The following is a 19,368-nucleotide window of genomic DNA, read 5'->3' as shown; positions in this document are numbered from 1 at the left end:
CTGCAAGCTGCTTTGAGTAGAGAAAAGAGGGGTATTTAAAAAAACCTCTTCTTTTTCTTATCTAAGGAGAGAGGAGACATTTGATTGACCTCAACCAGAACCAGGGCCTTTTTGGCCTTAGCTCCAGACTGGTGGAACTTCCTTCCAGCTGACATCAAGGCTCTGCGGGACCTTAACCAGTTCCACAGGGCCTGTAAAACAGAGATGTTCCACCAGGCCTTTAGTTGAGACAATCATAGGTCTGTTTTCCTTTGCTGGTCTCCTGAATTCCCCCCCTCCCTAACTTTCCCTGTCACAATAATAGTGGTTAGATGTATGATGCGCTGAGGTTGATATTTTTAGGCTATGTAGAGATCCTTTGGACAGCCATTTTCGTCATCAATGTTTGTTGTATTTTAAATGTTATTGTTATAATTGTATTGAATTTGACTTTGTGATTGGTTTTAATTTATGTTTTTAAGCCTCCCTGAGCCCAGCTGTGGCCAGGAAGAGCAGGGTATTAAATTTAGTAAAATAAATAGCATGAGGCTGTGGGGAAGAAGTCAACGGCTTCAGTTTCATTCTTGGTTGTTTCCAGGACACATGGGTCCTTGTTCCCATTAGGACCAGACGAGACCTTTGGCATCTCCAGGGATCATGGCGACAGCCCCTGCCAGCATGTCCAATTGGCCATGCTGGCAGGGGCTGATGGGAATTGTAGTCCATAATATCTGGAGTGCCAAAGGTTTGCCACCACTGCACTAGACTGAGAAAGTCAAACATGGCTAAACCACACATGGTGCCCATGTTGCTACACTGGGGTCTGTGGAAACTAAAGCTTAGGTCTCACAAACTATGGTACTGAATTTAAATTTAAACATCACAGTTTTTATTTTTGCCTTAGTACTAGTGTTTCCAAAAACAAGTTAAAAGCAATTGACCTGAACTCAGAATACTGACAATTAAAAAAATGCTTGACTGACAGCAATTCAAACAGGAGGTGAGAGGAAATCTCTGGAAATCATGTATGTTTTGTATTTCTAACACTGGCAGCCAGATATTTACAGATAATTTAGGATTCCCTACCTATGTAGGATTGGTATACCTGCAAACCACACAGCAAATAAGCAGACACATTTATAGTAAAAATAATGTAATTTATTAATGAAAGCAACAAAATAATCTAAAATACAGCAAAGTTAAGGAGAACAGAAAAGAATATACAAAAATAAAATGTGAGACTTTCTCTGTCTGACAGCAACACAGGCTCAGTTTTATCCTTTTCCTCCAGACACTATCCCCCAGGTGCATCATGGGAAGCCCTAAACCAAAAATGCCTGTTTGATTTGCTCTTTTGTACAAACTTTAACCAATGTTTTGAATAATGCATGAACAAAAGTCCAAAAGTGGATCTCCACCACACCTCATGCATCAAAGCCTCCAGCCCATGGTCTCAAGCATCACCTGTTCATTTTTCCTCAAATAGCAATTGCCAACAGATAGTTAAGCAATGGCACAATTTCACTGAAAGAAACACACCAGAAAAGCATGCTTCTGTCAGTGTGGTCTGACACCCTGCTAATAATGCAGGCCTATGCAACTAGCAATGCATTCTACAAACAAGCTCCAATTCAAAGATTCCCATTCAAAGCAACAGGCCACATACTTGCAATGTGTAAGGCTTCCCTTTACCAAAGAGATGAATGGGAACCCTCAGCTCTGGCAGTTCTATTGGGGACTCTTCATCCTTCCTTTTTACTATAATCTGGAGCTCAAAAGAGATGCAAAGCAGATTAATTGGGGCAAGGATCCTCTCCCATTTATATGCTTGTCCCTGTCAAGTTCTTGTAGCTTCAAGTATCTCATATAACACTGTCTGCTTCTTCCAATCAGAAATCCAATGTTATGTCACATAAGACTGAGAAGAATAGCATACTGTTTTCTCTCTAACAATCCCCCAGAGAGGTAACTAGTTCACTTACTAGCTCATAATAATATGTTACATACATTGATCACCTAGAAATTTGACAGTCATGTGGAGCCACACACAAATAGTTACGTGACCAGCTAAATCCAAATCCTTACCACACTACCTAAGCCATTTTGAAGAAGATTCTTCTTGGATGCAACTGAGTATCACACAATGCAAATCGTGGTATATTTCCAAAGTCTCACTTTCTCCTCGTGATTAACACAGAAGACCTGGGGGGAAAAACAGTAAAAAAAGAATAGAACAGAAGTCTGGACACACCCCTGCCCTGCAAGCATTAATGGCATCAACATTTTCAAACAGAGTGGACCAAGCTCCCAAGAGAATTCAAAACCTGGTTCATAATTTATGGGATAAAGTCATCCATTCCCCCCACCCACCCCGCCATGTGGGACAAGGAAATGTCAGTTTGTTCTGACCCAATCTCAAGCATGCAAAGAAGGACTACATAGGATAAGGAGAAATTATATATGATACAGGGAAATGCAAATATAAGTTTATTCTTGGGGCTACCGATTAGCTCTTATGATGGAGGCGAAAAGGGGGGGAAGATCAGCTGTTATGGAAAGCAGAATGCTGGAGTAGATAGACCTTTAATCTTTGGAGAGCAAGAGAACTGGTAAACGGCAGGCAAAGGGAGATCCCGCAAATAAAGAGGTGGGAAAGAAAATAAAGGAAGTCACTCACCTGGACATCCTTCAACGAAACAAACCAGCCAGCCAGAGACAGCGCACAACCGCTCCCGTTCCCCTAATGGTTCGTGCCTTCTAGTTACCGCCTAACATCCACCCCGGAAGCGGAGAAAACCATTTTAGTCCCACCCACCCCTCTACTATAGAAAGGCCCCGCCCGCCTCGAGGTTTACTGAAAGATAGGTATCGACTTTGACAGACAGCTCCGCAGCCAATGGTGAACGCCCGAAGCCATACTCCCGTTCCCACCCTCCAGAAGGACCGCACGGAAGGTGGCGAAACTTTGATCCCGTTTAGGACGGCGAAAGAAGAGCAGCGGCTGCAACAAGGAGATGGAACCTCCGGTAAGAGGAGGGGGAGGCCTTTTCGGCGCCTTCGAGACGCCCTCCCGCTGGCGCGAGAAGGGGGTACCGCGCTTGCGTGGTTCCCGTTCTGGAATTACCCTTCCCATAGTGCAACGCGCGTTCAGAATGGGGGGCGCAGGGGTTGGTGGGAGTGCAGAATGGGTGGGCTCTTTTCCTCCCTCTTGGGAAGAGGTGGGAAAGTGGTGGTTGCAATTCTCGGCTAGCTGGGGGAACGCCTCGTCCGCTCTGCAAGGTTGCCCGCGTGCCTTTCTCTCCGTCGGTGTCCCGTGCTTTTAATGTTGGCTGGACTCCAAACCATTGAGGGCAGGCAACCTCAGAGAGTCCACTACGCTGCCCTCGCCCCAGGTTTCTATTAGTTGGCTTAGGTACCCCACCTGCAGGCTTAGCGTTAGTGAGGAGGAAATCGGGCATGAATTTTGGAAGGGCTTCTTTTCCCCGGTTATCTTACTGCACACGTAGCAGGAGTAGTGATTCATAGTCCGATCTATGCCCTCTAGACTCCAGGGACGTCTGCCCCATGGGCCTCCCACTTTAATATTTTTTTTAATTCATTGCAGTTTTATCTCACCTTCCTTCTGTCACGGAACTCAAGACAGCATAGATATTCAGGAGGTCTCCCATTTAGGTACTGAGTAAACCCATCTTACACATGTAGTTTCAGCAAGCTTGCTGTATTTCATGCCTTGATATACATTGAGACATAGATATGTACTGGCTTTCCAGAATGAGTAATGCTCAGCATTAGGGGAGACGAGACATATTGACCTTCTGAGCCATGTACAGCAAACCTGTCCTGCTAGGCAATCACGCTTCGTGTTTACTCTTGAGCAGGAAAGGTAAACAAATAAAAATGGGTGCGAGAAGCAACTGACAGAAGAGTCCTTCCCTTTTTTGGTTTATGCTGCCCAAGGGTATCGCAGTCATAAAGCTGTTGAAAGTGCAAGACCAATGACAGGAATGGGGCAGACAAGGAAGTGCTGATGCCACTGCTGATCTGTCATCTCCATTCACTTCATTCACCCCTCCACCCACTCACAGCAACACCAGGGAGAGCTGACTCGAGCTAATGCTAGGCCCTTGCTCACTTGAGCTGGATCATTAAACATCTTGTAAATTTAAAAGCAACTTCTGCTATGAAGCGTGCCAGTTTGAACTAATCAGACTTTTGAGTTCTCATCCCTCCAAAATTTTAGCATGTCAAAAATATGAAATTCCTAGGGCTCCTGTATTTTGTTGCAAACTTCAGTTAGCAGCATTCATGTTCTGAAATTCCCTTGAGTTATTTGTTCGGAATATTTCCATGCCACCTCTTCAGGGTTCTGTTCCAGGCCACTTACCATTAAACACCAAAAAAAAAAGGGGGGGGGGGGGCTCAGCCAGAAAAATGAAGCCTTGAAGGTTGAGCTAAAAAACTATAAAATGTATAACATAATAATTATGTTTACTATATGGCATATATTTAAAAGTTTGTTAAAACATGGACCCTGGAATACAGGGCACACGTTAAAAGGAATCAGTATGAATTTACAAAGATCTCAAACATTGTTGGTGATACATTCATGACCAATCTGGGACCAATGTGTTTTGACCTATTTGGCCTTCTTGAAGATTTATAAATGCAAAACAAGATTATTAAAGAAAGCACATCTGGGAATACACCTTACAGGTATTTGATCTGAAAATGAGAAACACTTATATCTTAGGTGGCCCTTTAACACAAACCACAGCTCTTTCATCATTTAAATGGCCTCCCGCTGAAATCTAGTATTTAATTACCAATGTTTCCTGGTGTACATAGTGTCAGTCAGTGATAAAATGTATTGGTACTCCAGTATCTGTGTTTTGTTTAATAATCTTGTTTTGTACTGACCACTGAGGAAGAATAGACCAAAAATGCATAATATAAGGCCTATACTTAATATATTTGGCCTATATTCCAGGTCCTATGTTTTTAATAAACTTACAGTTAAAAGCTTTCGCTATCCCACCAATATATTACAGACAAAGCTTTTCATTGGACATAAACAACATACCCTCACCCGGGACCCAAGCATCACCTCCTTATGTCAGCCAATCGCGTAGAGGCCACTCGCACGCTCAGCGGTGGCTGAACTGTTGGTGACCCCCCGGCCCCGGCTGACGATGCGTTGGCTGAGCCTCGGACCCGGGCCAGGGTCCCTTTACGGGCTCTGGCCCCTGCCTGGTGGAATGCTCTACCTCCACCAGTCCGGGCCCTGCGGGATCTTGGTGAGTTCCGCAGGGCCTGCAAAACAGAGCTATTCCACCGGGCTTTTGGAGAGGCTGGCCGCGGTTTTACTGCCCCCCCACTGAAACATCGGAATTGAAACTGAGGCTGCCATTCTCTCCATCCCTTTGTTATTTCGGCTTACGGGCCCACTGTTGATTCTATCTGGGGCGTCGTTGCCCTTTTTTTCCTCTTCTATTATTTAATTCTCCCTTTTAGCCTTGGGATTGGGCGCCCGTTTTTACCGTTTTATTGGTTTATTGTTTAAATTGTATATGATTGTTGCTGGATTTTAAATGTGTTAATTTATGCTGGATTTTAAATGTGTTAATTTATGCTGTTGGAGCTGCTGTCAGAGAACAGCCATGTTGGAAGCCGCCTCGAGCCCCTTGGGGAAGAGGCGGCCTATAAATTTGAAATATAAATAAATATAAAATAAATAAACATAAAACTTTCCATAAAACATAAGGTGGCCATTAGAAAGCTAAGATTTTTTTAAACCCTATTTAAAAATTGATTCATCCGTTAGCACTCAAAGATCAATATTCTTTTGAAGAAGTAGTCAACAGAAATCCCAGCTATAATTAAAATGGGACTTTCTACATGTAATGCTGATGGTTTGTCATTCAATTAGAGAGAAATCAAAGGCAGCCACGAGTCTTCCTCTGCTGAAGGCCATTGCAACTGTGTTCCTAGCCAGAACACTCAGATCTGTTTCTGTTACATTTTATTGCCTTTAATTCACTGAAAGGTCATGTTTCTTTTTATCTTGTGTGGCTTTTCATTCAGGAGTGGTTATTTCCCTGAACCAACCGCTGTTGCCAGGTTGCTTGTACTACTTTCCTATGGAGCCAATCCTAACTAATCTTTTTTTTAATGCAGTTGCTGAATAATTCTGAAGAAATAGCCGCTTTGTACCGTGAATTTAGCCAGTTCCCATCTCTTTCCAGTGCTTGTATTGGGCCTGAGATTACAACGCAGTATGGGGGGAAATACTGCAATATTTATACAGGTATACCATCTCCACAGAGCTGCCTGCATCACAGGATCTTGCATTTGCTTCATTGGAATGGGGTGCATTTGGTAGCCATGGTTTGGATTCTGAGTTTTTTGCAGCTATTTCCTTTCTCTGCTGATGATAAAAAATAAAGCCTTAGTCACATAATAGTTGTCATTAGCAGAACTAATTGTTGTCTAGGGGGGAAGCTGACTGGAATCCTAAGAATACTTGTGAGAGTTACTTCTGAGTAGACCTGCTTGGGATTGTTCTTTCTGTCTATCAGTGATGGGTTTTAGCCTAAAGAAGGGAGGTTTCCATGGTTTTCTCTATAGTGTACAACTTAGCTCATTTACCAGAGTCTTCTATATTGATTTTGCTTTGTAGGCACATTAGTGTGCTTGGTGTCGGTTTGTGTCTTAATGAAATTCAGATTGTGTGGGTTGACATTCAGGGACCAGGCAGGTGCATGGTCCTGCTTGCCAGCAGTGGGAGATAATTGGATCCAATAACTTTCGGTCTTTTACCATAATTCTGTGTTTGCAGCAGAAAAGGTTTTTCTCATTGTGCCAAGCTGAACAGACTCTTCATTCCTTCTTTTTACAGAATGGTCTCAGCGAGACTTGGAAAGAGCTGAAAATGTGAAATTCTGTCGTCAGTACCTCATCTTCCATGACAGCCAGTCCATTGTGTATTCGAGCCCCTCTGGCAACTGCACTGAAATCAAAGGAGAGTAAGTCTCCATTTGCTGGGCTGCTTTACTCTTTCTGACAGAAATACCATACCAACTTTAACTGTCAAACCTTGTGATTAATGCTGTTTTCTGTGGAAGTGGTTTCATGGAACTGGTCTGTTTCCCTCGATACTAAGCATAGTATTGACTCTTCAATAGCAGGATTGTTGCATTCAGCATCAAAAGAAATTCTTACTTCTGCACCAGTGTAGCTGAAAGTTGTGCTTATTGGATTTTATTGCATGCATTTACTTTATTTAATTAACTTCTGAGATTCAGGTTGTCAAATAGTATAATTTTGTAGAGTATTAGAGTAAGCAGCTCAGATAGCCTTTGATTTTTCTCTTCAGCTCATTTTTGTGTCCAGGTAAAGGCTGACTATCCTGGCCCATGTCTGCAGGGCTAACTTTCTATATATTAACTTCTGGCTTTTCCTCTTAGACTGCTCAGCCGTGACTCTCCCAGTGGGGCTCAGAAAGCTGTTCTGCGAAAGACCAGCAATAGCAAAGGCGATGAAAAACAGTTCCTAGAGGTACAAGTTGCTGGGGGAAGCTGATTCTGTCTCTTCAGCATTTTTGGAATAATCAGAACAAGACGTGGTAGAGATGCTCAACCTCTTCATTCCCAAAACGACATGGTTTCCCATTCTGTCATTTGCTCAGCAAAACTAATGGAAATGTTACCAGACCTGCCTTGTTCATCTATCAGGAGGCAGTGGTATATCACCCATTACTCACTGATCTTTGCTGACAGCAGTGGGAAAACTTAGTGCCTGTTACATGGTTTGGCAAGAACCTGGTTTGATCCATTTTCCAAAAAGACACAGGGTGAGCAGAGAGTCCCAAGACTAAAGCTGTGGTGTGTCTGATCCTACAGGTATGGGAAAAGAACCGCAAGGTGAAGAGTATCGATTTATCGGCTCTGGAGAAACACGGCCAAGTGTATGAGGATGGTGAGGCTTCCTTGCTTTGATTTATTAGAGTAATCAGGCCCCAACAGACCTCTGTTTGCCTTCCACTGTTGAAGAACAAAGATTTCTTGAGTAGTTGATAGGGGGAGTTCTGAGCTTTTCTGTTAGGCTTGATGATGGGGCTTATAACAAGGTAGTGGAACTGGCTTCTGAAAAGTTCTTCATATAAGACAAAATTGCCTTTGACTGATAAGGGCAGCAAGGAATGGGATGCTTCTGGGCTCATCATTTTAGGGCTGGGAATCAGTGCTGTGTTTGAGTCTGTCATGTTGTTTCCTTTCCCCTAGACCAATTCGGCTGCTTGGCCTGGTCGCACTCAGAGACTCACCTTCTGTATGTGGCAGAGAAGAAACGCCCTAAGGCAGAGTCCTTTTTTAAGCCAAAAGCTCCCGAGTTGAATGTTGAAGAGGAGCTGAGCAAGACAGAGCAACGAGACAAAGCCATCAAGGTAGGAGTGAGTCTTTGCTTTACGTGGTACTTTGTCTGCCACAATTCTTTTGGTGGTTAGCAAGCAGGAAAAATATAATGAGCCTGAGCATGGGAATTACAGCTTATAGTTTCACCATGTTATTGCAATCACATTATTGGCAGGGCATTGAACTGCATGGTTTGAAGGTAAGGATGGCACTGTTCCATTATGCAAGCCTGAATCCATGTTGCTTGTAAGTCTTTGGCTCAAAACCAGCCTGTTGCTGTGCAAGAGGTATCAGAGCCTGGTCTCAGAACTCGGCCAAGAATGCCATCACCAGAATCCATCATACTCCTTTTCACGACTCCAGGCTATGAAGAATCATTTTATCATATGCCTTTGGGTTCTCTTTTATGCTTGGCATGAAGGAAGGCATAATTTAAATTGTCGTCTTTGCCAAGGTAGGAGTCAGGAACATTCCTGGCCCTTATTTTGTATGGACTTCCATGAAATGTCTGAACTTGTGTCCACACATGTGTATGCTTGTTTGGTTTTAGGATGGGAAGTGCTTTGAAGCATTCTGTGTTTCGGGTGAAGTAAAGTCAAAAACAGTACTTAAAACTGGAGTAAGCTTCTAGACTGAATGAGCATCTCTTCACTCATTGCCATTCAAAGTTGCAGATATTTGCATTGTGATGTCTTTCTTGCCTTTCCCAGGGGGAGCAGTTTGTATTCTACGAAGACTGGGGGGAGACCCTGGTGGCTAAGAGTGTCCCTGTGCTTTGTGTATTGGACATTGAGAGCAACAATGTCTCAGTGTTGGAAGGTGTTCCAGATCACATCTCTCCTGGTCAGGTTAGTGTTGAGCAACTGGGGAATGGGTTGGAGCCCTGCAACCCACGCAGACATGATTAGAATCTTATTTCCTTCTCACTGAATATAGATTCGCCTATCCATAATACAAAAAAGCTGTGTCAGAACAGCTAGGATGTAGTAGAGTATTAGTAATGTAGTAAAAAAAGTGAAAGGAATGAGGTGTTTTCCGTCTGTCACCTTTTGATTCAGTTTTTTCATATTATATTGGATAATTATTCATGGCATTGCATGGTAAGCTGCAGTACTGCAGTTAAAGTTCTGCTCACAACCTGAGTTTGATCCCAATGGAAGTTGGTTTCAGGTAGCCAGTTCAAGGTCGACACAGCCTTCCCATGATTGGTAAAATGAGTACCCAGCTTCCTGTGGGAAAAGTGTAGAAGACTGCAGAAGCCAATGGCAAACCACCCCGCAAACAAAATCTGCCTAATAAACATTCTGAAGCTTTATTCCATGGGTTTTATTTCAAGCCCGCTTACTCCCTTCATATTGGCAACCTGTCCTGCCTAGTGAAGTCTAGCATGTTCACCCTTGACATTGTTCTCTTTCTCTCTCCCCCTATAGGCTTTCTGGACTCCTGGTGACACAGGGGTAGTATTTGCAGGCTGGTGGCATGAACCTTTCCGTCTAGGGTTGAGACACTGCACCAATCGCAGGTGAGGGCCCAGTTGAGAGCAGTAGGAATCCATACAGGCTTTCCCCTCCATAGGATAATAAGTGTGGAGGAGAACCAAATTATGGGCAAATAGATCTAAATGTATTTGTCATCTAAACACTGAGGTTTCTTTGCTACAGTGTTAAATTGGCCTTGACAGAACATAGGGAAAGGTTGCTATAGTCCTACTACAACAAAGAAGGAGGGTTTCTGGACAAGAGGCATGGGTTTCTACAGAAATGGGTAGATTCACAGAGTAGACATACTCTTCCCCATTCTGCATGTGGAAAGCATTCTTTTTCATTGTCAGGAAGAAGTAAGCTAGTAACACCACAGTACTCCTGCTTTTGTCGGGTAGATGAGTAAGGCAGTAGCCTGGCTGGCTGGCTGGCAGATGCTGTCTCCCCCTTGCCCATAAAGTGCTGCATGGCATTTCTCAACATGACTTGTCATCTCTGGGTTTTTTTCCCCTCCTTTCAGATCAGCTGTCTTCTATGTGGATCTGACAGGCGGTCGTTGTGGTGAGGAACCTGTTGCTGTTGCCCTTTTTTCTCAGCCCTTGGGTTATCATGGCCTTCCCTTTTCAATCTCTGTCTCCTTTCCTATTGCAGAACTGCTTTCCGATGACACCAAGGCTGTTTGGTCTCCACGCTTGAGTCCAGATCAGTGTCGCATTGTGTATCTGGAGAACATGGCTTCTGGGCCGCACCAACAATGCAGCCGCCTGTGCATGGTAAATATCATACTGAAGGTGTCATGTCTCCAGTCTCTATAAAGAAGACAGAGGATTTGCTGAGCTTGGCCCATGCTGGGCTTCTGGGGACTTTTCTGAGCAAAAACATATGGGGCTTAATGTACAAGATCAGTCAGAACTCTGCCTGGGCTTGAGTGCATCCACTTACATCATAGAGGCAGTTACAATTAGGAGCCTGTATTTGTTTTTGGAATCTATGATAGTTTACATCTGGAAGAGTCTGGTCTGAGAAATGTGGGCATAATTTTGTGCTGAACAGAGAGAGAACCAAGGCAGAATAAAGCTGGCATGGTTCACCCAGAACTATTGTGGAGCTTTTCCTTAACTATGAGTGACTCTTTGCGCTAGATAGGCCTAGTTCTTCATGGAGCTTTACAGTACCTCTTCTCCACTTGTGTCATAATCTGAAAGAGATCTTCTCTGGCCCAGCAGCCTCAGAAGTGTGTCTTAATGCAGAAGGAGATCTCTGGGACAGGGAGCTATGCTCAGTCACATCCCCATTTGATCTCTCTTTCAGTATGACTGGTACACAAAGCTCACTTCTACTGTGGTGGAAATTGTGCCTCGGCAGAATCAAGGTGAGCAAAATGACATTTCTGGAAGACTTCTGGAGTGTGCAGTGAAAAATGCTTGATAAAATGTGAGGAACTATGACGAAAATCTGTAAATATGGCACCAAGAATTCCACATAAATCCGTGGAAATAAAACAGCTCTTGTGACTGCTGCATGTTATGCTTATTCTTACAGTTTGCTATATTGTACACATTCCTGTAAGCATGATAATCTACTTTTATCATAACTAGAGATATATACTGCAAGTACTACGGAATATGGGATTCTCTGGTGATCTGAGAAAGGAGGTGATTCTGGGGAAGGTCTGAGCATTGAGGAAATGGGATGGAGATTAATTTCAGACCTTCACAGGCCTCCTGTCTTTCCTTCTAAATCTCTCTCTTTGTCAAGAAGCATTCATTGAAATCAGTAACACTCTGACTGAGCCTTGGAGCTGGCCATCCCATTTGGATTCTGTAGCTTTTGCAGATATTTTCTGGACAGTGTCTTCTGGAACTTTTTTGGATGGGCATTGGCATATCCAAGGGGACCTGGAATCCAAGAAGACCTTGCCATTAAACAGTATGGTGGATTGCTGCAGTGAGCAGAAACGTGGGGTGCTGTTAAAAGGCTGTGCATGTCCATTAATTAATATATTGTTGAATACTGCAATCACAGGGAACTTTAGCTTGGTACCTAAGGCAGAAAATCCAAACATGGGCTGGCCGTATGTGAACAGAATGGAGCAGGTAGAATTTGCTTTGTGCATTCTGTGCTCCAGTTCTCAGCACAGAGTCTGTGACTCACTGCATGAGGTCTACTACTGTCTGAATGAACATGTACTATTTTTTGCAGATGAATTCACTGGCATCTACACTACAGCACTGCCTGAGCATTGCTGGGCAGCAGATAGCCAGAGGGTCGTGCTGGACACAGCTCAGCGCAGCAAGCAGGTAAGAATGAACTAAAGAATATCCTAAGCTGAGCTTTGTGTCTTTATTTGCTTGCTTCTCACATTAGATTGTATCAGTAGTTGTGTGGGAGTGCTATCTGGATACAGCTTATTCTGTATTTTCTTCTAGGAGCTTATTGTGGTGGATACGTTGTCAGGCAGTGTGTGTTCCCTCACCAAGGGTATGTACACAGTGTCCCACTCCTGATTATTAGTGCCCTTTATTCAGTATCAGAAGGCCACACTGCTGCTGTTCAGCAGGGAACTCTCCTTCCCACCTGTCAGGCCTAAATTTGGTCAGAAACGAAGGAGCGAGTGGCACAAGCCTTATCTGGCTGAGCACAGAAGGCAGGGGGTGAGAGGTAGCTGTAATGAAACTCTGTTTCTGTACTAAGGATCCCCTCTTGGAAGCTGGACACTGCTCACCATTGACCGAGATCTGCTGGTAGCCAAACTCTCTACTCCAAACTGTCCTCCCATGCTTGTAAGTATCACATGGTTAGGCAGAGGGATCTGGAAACTGCCTGATAAATATTTGTTGAATAGTAAAATAATATGTTTGCAAGTGCTTTTGATCCCTGATGAAGTTACTGAAGAACTTTCTGAATATTAAATACTTCAAATTGATAGACCTAGGGATCATTGGTACCAAAATAACTGGACAAGTAATATCCTGTTATTGATATGCTTTGATTATCTTTTGTGGAGAGATGGGGGAAGGAAACTTTCCGACAAAAGGGAAGGATCATCATTAATCAAGGGTGTAACTGTTGAGGGCACTAAGCTGAAATACAGGGGTTGCAACAGAAACAAAAATATTCACGCACATACAGTTATGTACAAAATCTTTCTGCCTTATCAGTGTTTACTGTGCTTGTACATTTCCATTGGGCCCATACCTCATGCTGCCAGTTTTAAGGACCGAGGTTCTGCTGCTTAGATTCTGGATCACCTCTAGCCTAATCTCCCATACAAAAAATGCATGTCCCAGTAGTGGTAGACTCCTCTTTCTGAGCTTGATTTTCTTGTGCTTCAGATGGTGGCCTTCCTGCCTCCTGCTGGCAAGGAAGCTGAAGTAAAGTGGGTGTGCCTAGAAGAATCTAACCACATTCAGGAAATCACTTGGAATATCCATAAACTGCAGCCTCCTCCAGAACAGGACAACCCCCAGTATGGTGTGTACCAGGAGAAACCAAGTTAAGCCGTCTTTGCCAGCTGTTATTTGGCCTTCATCCTGCAATCTGAACTGGATTTCTCAAAAACAGTTGGGGTCCCTGGTGTTGTAATATAGTTTGTGTGTCTGGATTTCCTATATCATTTCCATGATCTGCAAGTGATATTCTTTCTTTACAGCTGGTCTTGATTTTGAAGCCATCCTACTCCAACCCACTCAAGCACCAGAGAAGACCAAATTCCCATTAATAGTGTCACCTCATGGTAATTGCCTTTATCTTCTTCCCACACCTAATTCAAGATGCACTGAATTTTCCAGCTGTCTCGCTAGTCCATTCCTTGGTTTGTGTCCCTTGCAGGAGGCCCTCATTCTATATTCACCATCAGCTGGATGCTGTATCCAGCAGTGCTGTGTCGGATGGGTTTTGCTGTGCTGCTAGGTGAGTAATGGTCTGGATCTGTCATGGGCACCCAAGCAGCTGCTGTGATCTTAGGATAGCCATGAACAATGTGTTGTGGTCAGGGGCATTGAGCCTCGGTCTTCCCCTTGTGCTCATGCTGGTCTTCCCCCAGAGCCTGCTGTGAGCTCAAGTTCAAATCTAGAAGCTCTTTTTACATCTCTGTAACTAGCCTGTTGTTTCATTTCACAATCTTATCTGCTGCTGCTGTTGTTAGACTCTCGAACGTGGAAATAACAGTGACCGTAGGAAAGTCCTAAAGCAGTTTATTTCTACAACGCGTAGAGTAACAGAGAAAGCTGAATCTACGCTATCCTGCTTAGATCCAGCGATTATATCCTTCAATTCCCGCCACCCCCCACCCCCCATTCGATTCCCACCAAATGTGTTTCACAGAGAGTATAACATTTGCACTACAGAGCTTCAAGAAACCTGGGAACGATCGCACCTTTCCGCAGGAGGGCTGGCGCCAGGGAATTGCCAGGGAGGGGAGAGGGAAACCGGAAAGCATTTACAGGAAACGTTTGCAATCCCCACACAGCAAGACATCTAAGCACTGTCGGGCATGGATCTGACAGCTGTAAGAGGAGTGGAACTGGAAGAGAAATTGCACAAGAGTTCATGATCACCCTTCTGGAGAACAGCAGTGGAATTTGTATATAGGGGCAGCTATGGAGGGCAGCATCTTGAGCACTTTTGCTACTAAATTGTCATAAAACTGATGTAGGTAGAAGGTGATTAGGGGAAATATCCCTAATCGGCGGCAGACATTTCTAGAGATGCCTGGAGAGAAACCTGGCTAGGAGAATCAACAGTTTCATATAAGACCTTGGGCTTGAGTCAGCAAGTTGCCCAGTACAGTTCCCTTGGCAACATTATGTGGTTGGTTTTTGTTTTTTTTTCTTTCCTAGTAAATTATCGAGGATCACTGGGCTTTGGCCAGGACAGTGTGGCCTCCCTACCAGGGAATGTGGGCACTCAGGATGTCAAGGATGTGCAGGTAAGTCGAGCACAGTAATCTCTTCCCCCATTTTCAAGACTCTGCAGGGAGGAGTCCATATGTCTCTGCATTGGGTAGAGGAATATGGTAGCAGAGAAAAAAGGGATCACAAATGTGTCTTTTCATCCCAAAATAACTACACTGTGTGCAATTCTGCCATATAACCAGCTCAGATTATCAGGTAGGCACAAGATTTACTCCTCACGGGGCTTAATCGCCTCTAATATGTGGGTCCTAGGCTTGTTTTGCATGTTCAGAGAGCTTTTAACAAGACGATTTATTCAATTCAATTTATTCAATTACCCTATGCAGGTCCTGAGGAATGTGTCATAAACTCTGTTGAATGTTTAGATTCTTAATCTAAGTGCCTGGAGCCTCCTATTAAGATGGTACAGCCCTGTTTATTGCATTCTTCTGATTTGCAGTACTGTATGGAACAAATGCTGCAGAAAGAGGCTCTGGATCCACAGCGAGTGGCCCTGCTTGGTGGCTCGCATGGGGGATTCCTATCCTGCCATCTCATTGGCCAGTACCCCAATACCTACAAGGCATGTGTGGCCAGGAATCCTGTTGTCAACATAGCCTCCATGGTGGGAAGTACTGACATTCCTGACTGGTGAGTGGCCTAAACAGCTGCACTTCAGACTCCGAGTCTGTGCCTTTTATTCTTACTAATGCTCACTCTGCTGCTGCTTCCAGGTGCCTAACGGAAACAGGCTTGCCCTATGAACCATCTGGTCTCCCAGATCCCAGACAGTGGACAGAGATGCTGCTTCATTCACCTATGCAGTATGTTGATAAGGTACGACAGTGCACCTACACATGCAGACATTGCTGACTGATCTGAGAATCCCTCCTGCTTGCCCTACTTCAGTTTCACAACTCTGATTCCTTACTGCTACTTGGAAAATGTTTTTGTCTTGTTGTTTTGTTACTGTAGGTACAGACGCCTGTTCTCTTAATGCTAGGAGAGGAAGATAGACGTGTACCCCCCAAGCAGGGCTTAGAGTATTATCATGCTCTCAAGGCCAGGGGCGTTCCAACTCGGTAAGCATCTGGACAACTTTGAGAAGTAATGTCTGAACATGCTGTCTAAACAGGGTCTCTGGGGCAGAAGAATGATTTGTCAGGCTAGAAATGGTGGCATGAGCAAAATAGCTACGCTTTTGTAAATGGCAGTGTGTCTTTTTCCAGGGTGCTGTGGTATCCAGGCAATAACCATGCCCTAGCTGGTGTGGAGGCTGAAGCTGATGGATTCATGAATATTGCACTGTGGCTGATCCAACACATGAAATGACGATTTCAGGACATGGGCTGTACCTGTTGTAATCCTACCTTCCTCTCAAGCAGTATGACTAGCTAACAAAAATTCAAGTCTCTTCCAGTCAAAGCAGCCGTTGTGGGGTTTGGATGACCTGGTACCTTTTGATCAGGATCTCAGGAGCGTGGTGTCAGATGGAAACAGTGACAGTGGGTAGCGTATATCCTGATGGACATCTTAGTTATGCCAGAAGGCATCCTGACCACATACTGTTGCCAATCAGGAGCTCTAGCATAGTAGGTAGCTATTGAGAAGTGCCAGAAGAAGAATGGTCCTATTTGATTCTAGTGGAATCTTGATCTTTAGCACTGGTCTTTGCAGGCAGAGTCACAAAGGTGAGTCACAAAGGATCCAGCTGCAAAAGATAAATAAACATACTTGATTGTATAAGACCAATATCTCCTAAATGCTGACTTCTGAGATGCTGTTTAATGTCATTACTTCAACCGGAAATGACTGGGTGTCATCAGTTGCTGAGATAAGAACTTCTTTGGGATGTACATATCAGATATTTGAAAAGGGAAGGGAAAGTGGTATCAGCAACCTGGGATGCTGAAGAAAAGGGGGAGGGGTTCCTTGAATATAATGTAGTCTTTTTGAAAATAGACAGACACAACAGGCATGGTCACCAATTTAGATACTTTCTTTCTACCACCGATTCTGTAGTTGTAAGTATGACCAGGATCTGTATACTATATTGTAGAGAGAGTGTGATCTTATATGAATGTATATGCCCCTCTCCAGAGATTTGCTTGTGGTGGCATACAGTTGAGAATAAAACAGAAGCTTTAAAACATACCCATTAAAAACAGAGCCATTGAAAACCATACAGGCCAATTCCGTTTAAACAAGCTATCCTGTCTGAATATACATTCTTTAATGTCTCCATGCTATTGACTTGTTCTTCTAGCACACTTTCCAGATGCCATTCTCTAGCACTGACCCTTCAACTCACCCCTGCACAAGATTGTGGAGGCCAGGCTTCATGGAAAGTTGGGAGCCCTACAAGCTTACCTGCTGCTGGTTGTTAGGATGGACCACTAACAGCCGTTGCCTGTCTACATTATATATCTATGTTTAGTCTACTTCGTTTTCCTATTGAGCTGGTCAACTATGCAAGCTCATTATCTCAATATTGTCTCTGAAGTGTTTTGAATACTTGAAATATGAAAATGAATGCCAGGCAATAGAATGGGGGAATCAAATTGTGAAAGGACACAGTTGCCACTAAACTCTTAAATAAGAATGGTAGAAATTAGTAATATAATTAAAAAGCTCCCTCTTAAATATCTTATAAAAGTTCTAATAGCCCGTTTTGTAAGAATATCGGCAGTAATATGAAATAGGTCTCGAAGCATCACTCTTTAGGATACAGTAGCTTGGGTATTAATAGTAATATCTCAGTTTTTTTATACCTTTGATTAAAATTGGTTTTAATTTAACAGTGGTGGTTTCTGCACAGCACACTAATATGCAACACGTTATTAATGAACCTGGTTTCCCCTGTGCCTTTGCACTGAAGATTTCACCCCTCCAGGAGGCGATTGCAAACACTCTGGGTTTCTGTGGCTCCTTGGCTTCTTCTCCAAAAGGATCGCTAGTTAAGGAAAATATAATGGACTGAACTGTTTTGGGGGAGAGCCCTGTGCAAAGTTATTCCCCCAGACAGGCTAAATAGCTTCTAATAGAACTGCATACTTATGACTGGTGTTTTGCTGGGGGAGGGGAGGGGGGGGTGCAGTGTCAGCATCAGCAGTGGAGGCATGTGGATTAGCTTCACTTTCAGTAAGGAAAGCAGAGAAACTTTTTCATCACCCTTTAGCCTGAGGCTCCTCTGGAGCAGTTCTTCCTCCCTTTTCTGGTCTGGAGACCCACAAGTCCAAATGTACTTGGTACAGTGACCCAAGCAAATATGTCCCAATGGTTTTTGGCACTCTAGACAACCTAGAGTTGGCATCCATCTAGTTCAGCATTCCATTTTCATTCCAATGGATAACCGGATACTTTTGAGAAACCAACAAATGTTGCACAAAGGGCACGACTGTCCTGCTATGAACCCCAAGTAAGTGGCATTCAGCCATACACAGCCTTTGCATATGAAGGTTACATTCCAGCCTTTGGCCATCCTCTCCATTACTCCCTTTAGCTCCACCTAAGAGTCTTCGAAATGCATATTATTTTCTGTTTCATAAAGATGTTAGTTTGGTCAGTTGAGGTGCAGCGGTTGAGAAAACTATGCCTCTGCATGAGAATTATCATTTTACACACTGCCTTTGTCAAAGCCATTATTTTGTGCATTATTGATCATTGTGCTTTGATACAAGAGCAATTATGCCAAAATGTATTTTAACTTTCAAACAGATGGGGGGGGAGCACGGCTAGGTAGGCACGCAGAACATTCTACAACAAAGAAGGTCAGGCATGCTTTGTTCTGTGGCAGAGGAATATACAATCGACTAACGTTTTTATGTGAAACTGAGCATAATAGCCATCAGGACATGTTTTATTTGATCAACATATACACGTAAGAAAGAGAAAAATTCCAGCTAACGTAGGATGGAAGGTGACTTACTACAGCCTGATCTCATCAGATCTCAAAAGCTAAGTCGGGTCAGTAGTTGGAAGAGAGACTACCAAGGATGGCTACAGTGGAAGGCAATTGTAAAGCACCTCTGCCTCTTACTTGTCTTGAAAGCACCTTGCTGAAGTTATGACAAATTGGCCACAATTGACAGTACTTTATACGCACCCACACACACACAATATACGAAAGGGAAGATACTGCTTCCAGGGTCAGATCCTGGTTTCCAAATACGAACCAGCAGTTAAAGGGGCAGGAGTAGTCATTAGGGGGGCTTTGTGAGTCACAAGTTTGGAAACACTGCTGTATCTGTATTATATTTGTATCGCTTTAGCACAAGAGATGCCAATTTTATTGAACAGTGTTCCAATAAAATCATGGAAGATATATTTTCTTCTTTCTGGTTTTAACCCTAAGAAAGCACAATGTTGTATGATCTCTTAACCAAAGTAAACAGATTCAATTGGAAATGGAAGGACCGAAAGAAGGAAAGGTGGAGCCGAAGGGGAAGGGCCAAATAGAAGGGCTGTGTGGCACAAAGGGAAGGGGATCCCGTTACATTCTAGTGCCCATGCAAACCTAAAACCAATGGGGGGGGGGGAGGGTTTAAGAAAAGATTTGTCATGTTCATTCTCTTTGAGACCATCCTATGTATATTTATTAGTAAG

General features: G+C 43.6%; 1 protein-coding gene across 2 annotated transcripts; it reads left to right on the top strand.

Moving 5' to 3' along the window:
- Positions 1-2,812: 2,812 nt before the first annotated feature.
- On the top strand, positions 2,813-16,970 carry LOC125429078 (acylamino-acid-releasing enzyme-like). 2 transcript variants are annotated; one of them, XM_048489849.1, is made up of 22 exons: positions 2,813-3,005; positions 6,154-6,283; positions 6,875-7,001; positions 7,443-7,533; positions 7,878-7,953; positions 8,259-8,419; positions 9,098-9,235; positions 9,818-9,909; positions 10,389-10,429; positions 10,520-10,641; positions 11,180-11,240; positions 12,071-12,168; positions 12,298-12,349; positions 12,563-12,651; positions 13,204-13,342; positions 13,521-13,604; positions 13,700-13,780; positions 14,710-14,798; positions 15,224-15,414; positions 15,498-15,600; positions 15,739-15,845; positions 15,993-16,970. In XM_048489849.1, the coding sequence occupies exons 1-22, from the start codon at positions 2,994-2,996 to the stop codon at positions 16,093-16,095; spliced, it is 2,187 nt and encodes a 728-aa protein (XP_048345806.1). In that variant the 5' UTR covers positions 2,813-2,993; the 3' UTR covers positions 16,096-16,970. The 2 variants fall into 2 exon arrangements, with proteins under 2 accessions (XP_048345806.1, XP_048345807.1); XM_048489850.1 differs by lacking the exon at positions 2,813-3,005 and having other exon boundaries at positions 6,148-6,283.
- Positions 16,971-19,368: the final 2,398 nt, after the last annotated feature.

This window comes from Sphaerodactylus townsendi, linkage group LG03 (genome assembly GCF_021028975.2).
Source record: "Sphaerodactylus townsendi isolate TG3544 linkage group LG03, MPM_Stown_v2.3, whole genome shotgun sequence".
NCBI lineage: Eukaryota > Metazoa > Chordata > Lepidosauria > Squamata > Sphaerodactylidae > Sphaerodactylus > Sphaerodactylus townsendi.
This window is presented reverse-complemented; position numbering and strand designations above follow the sequence as displayed.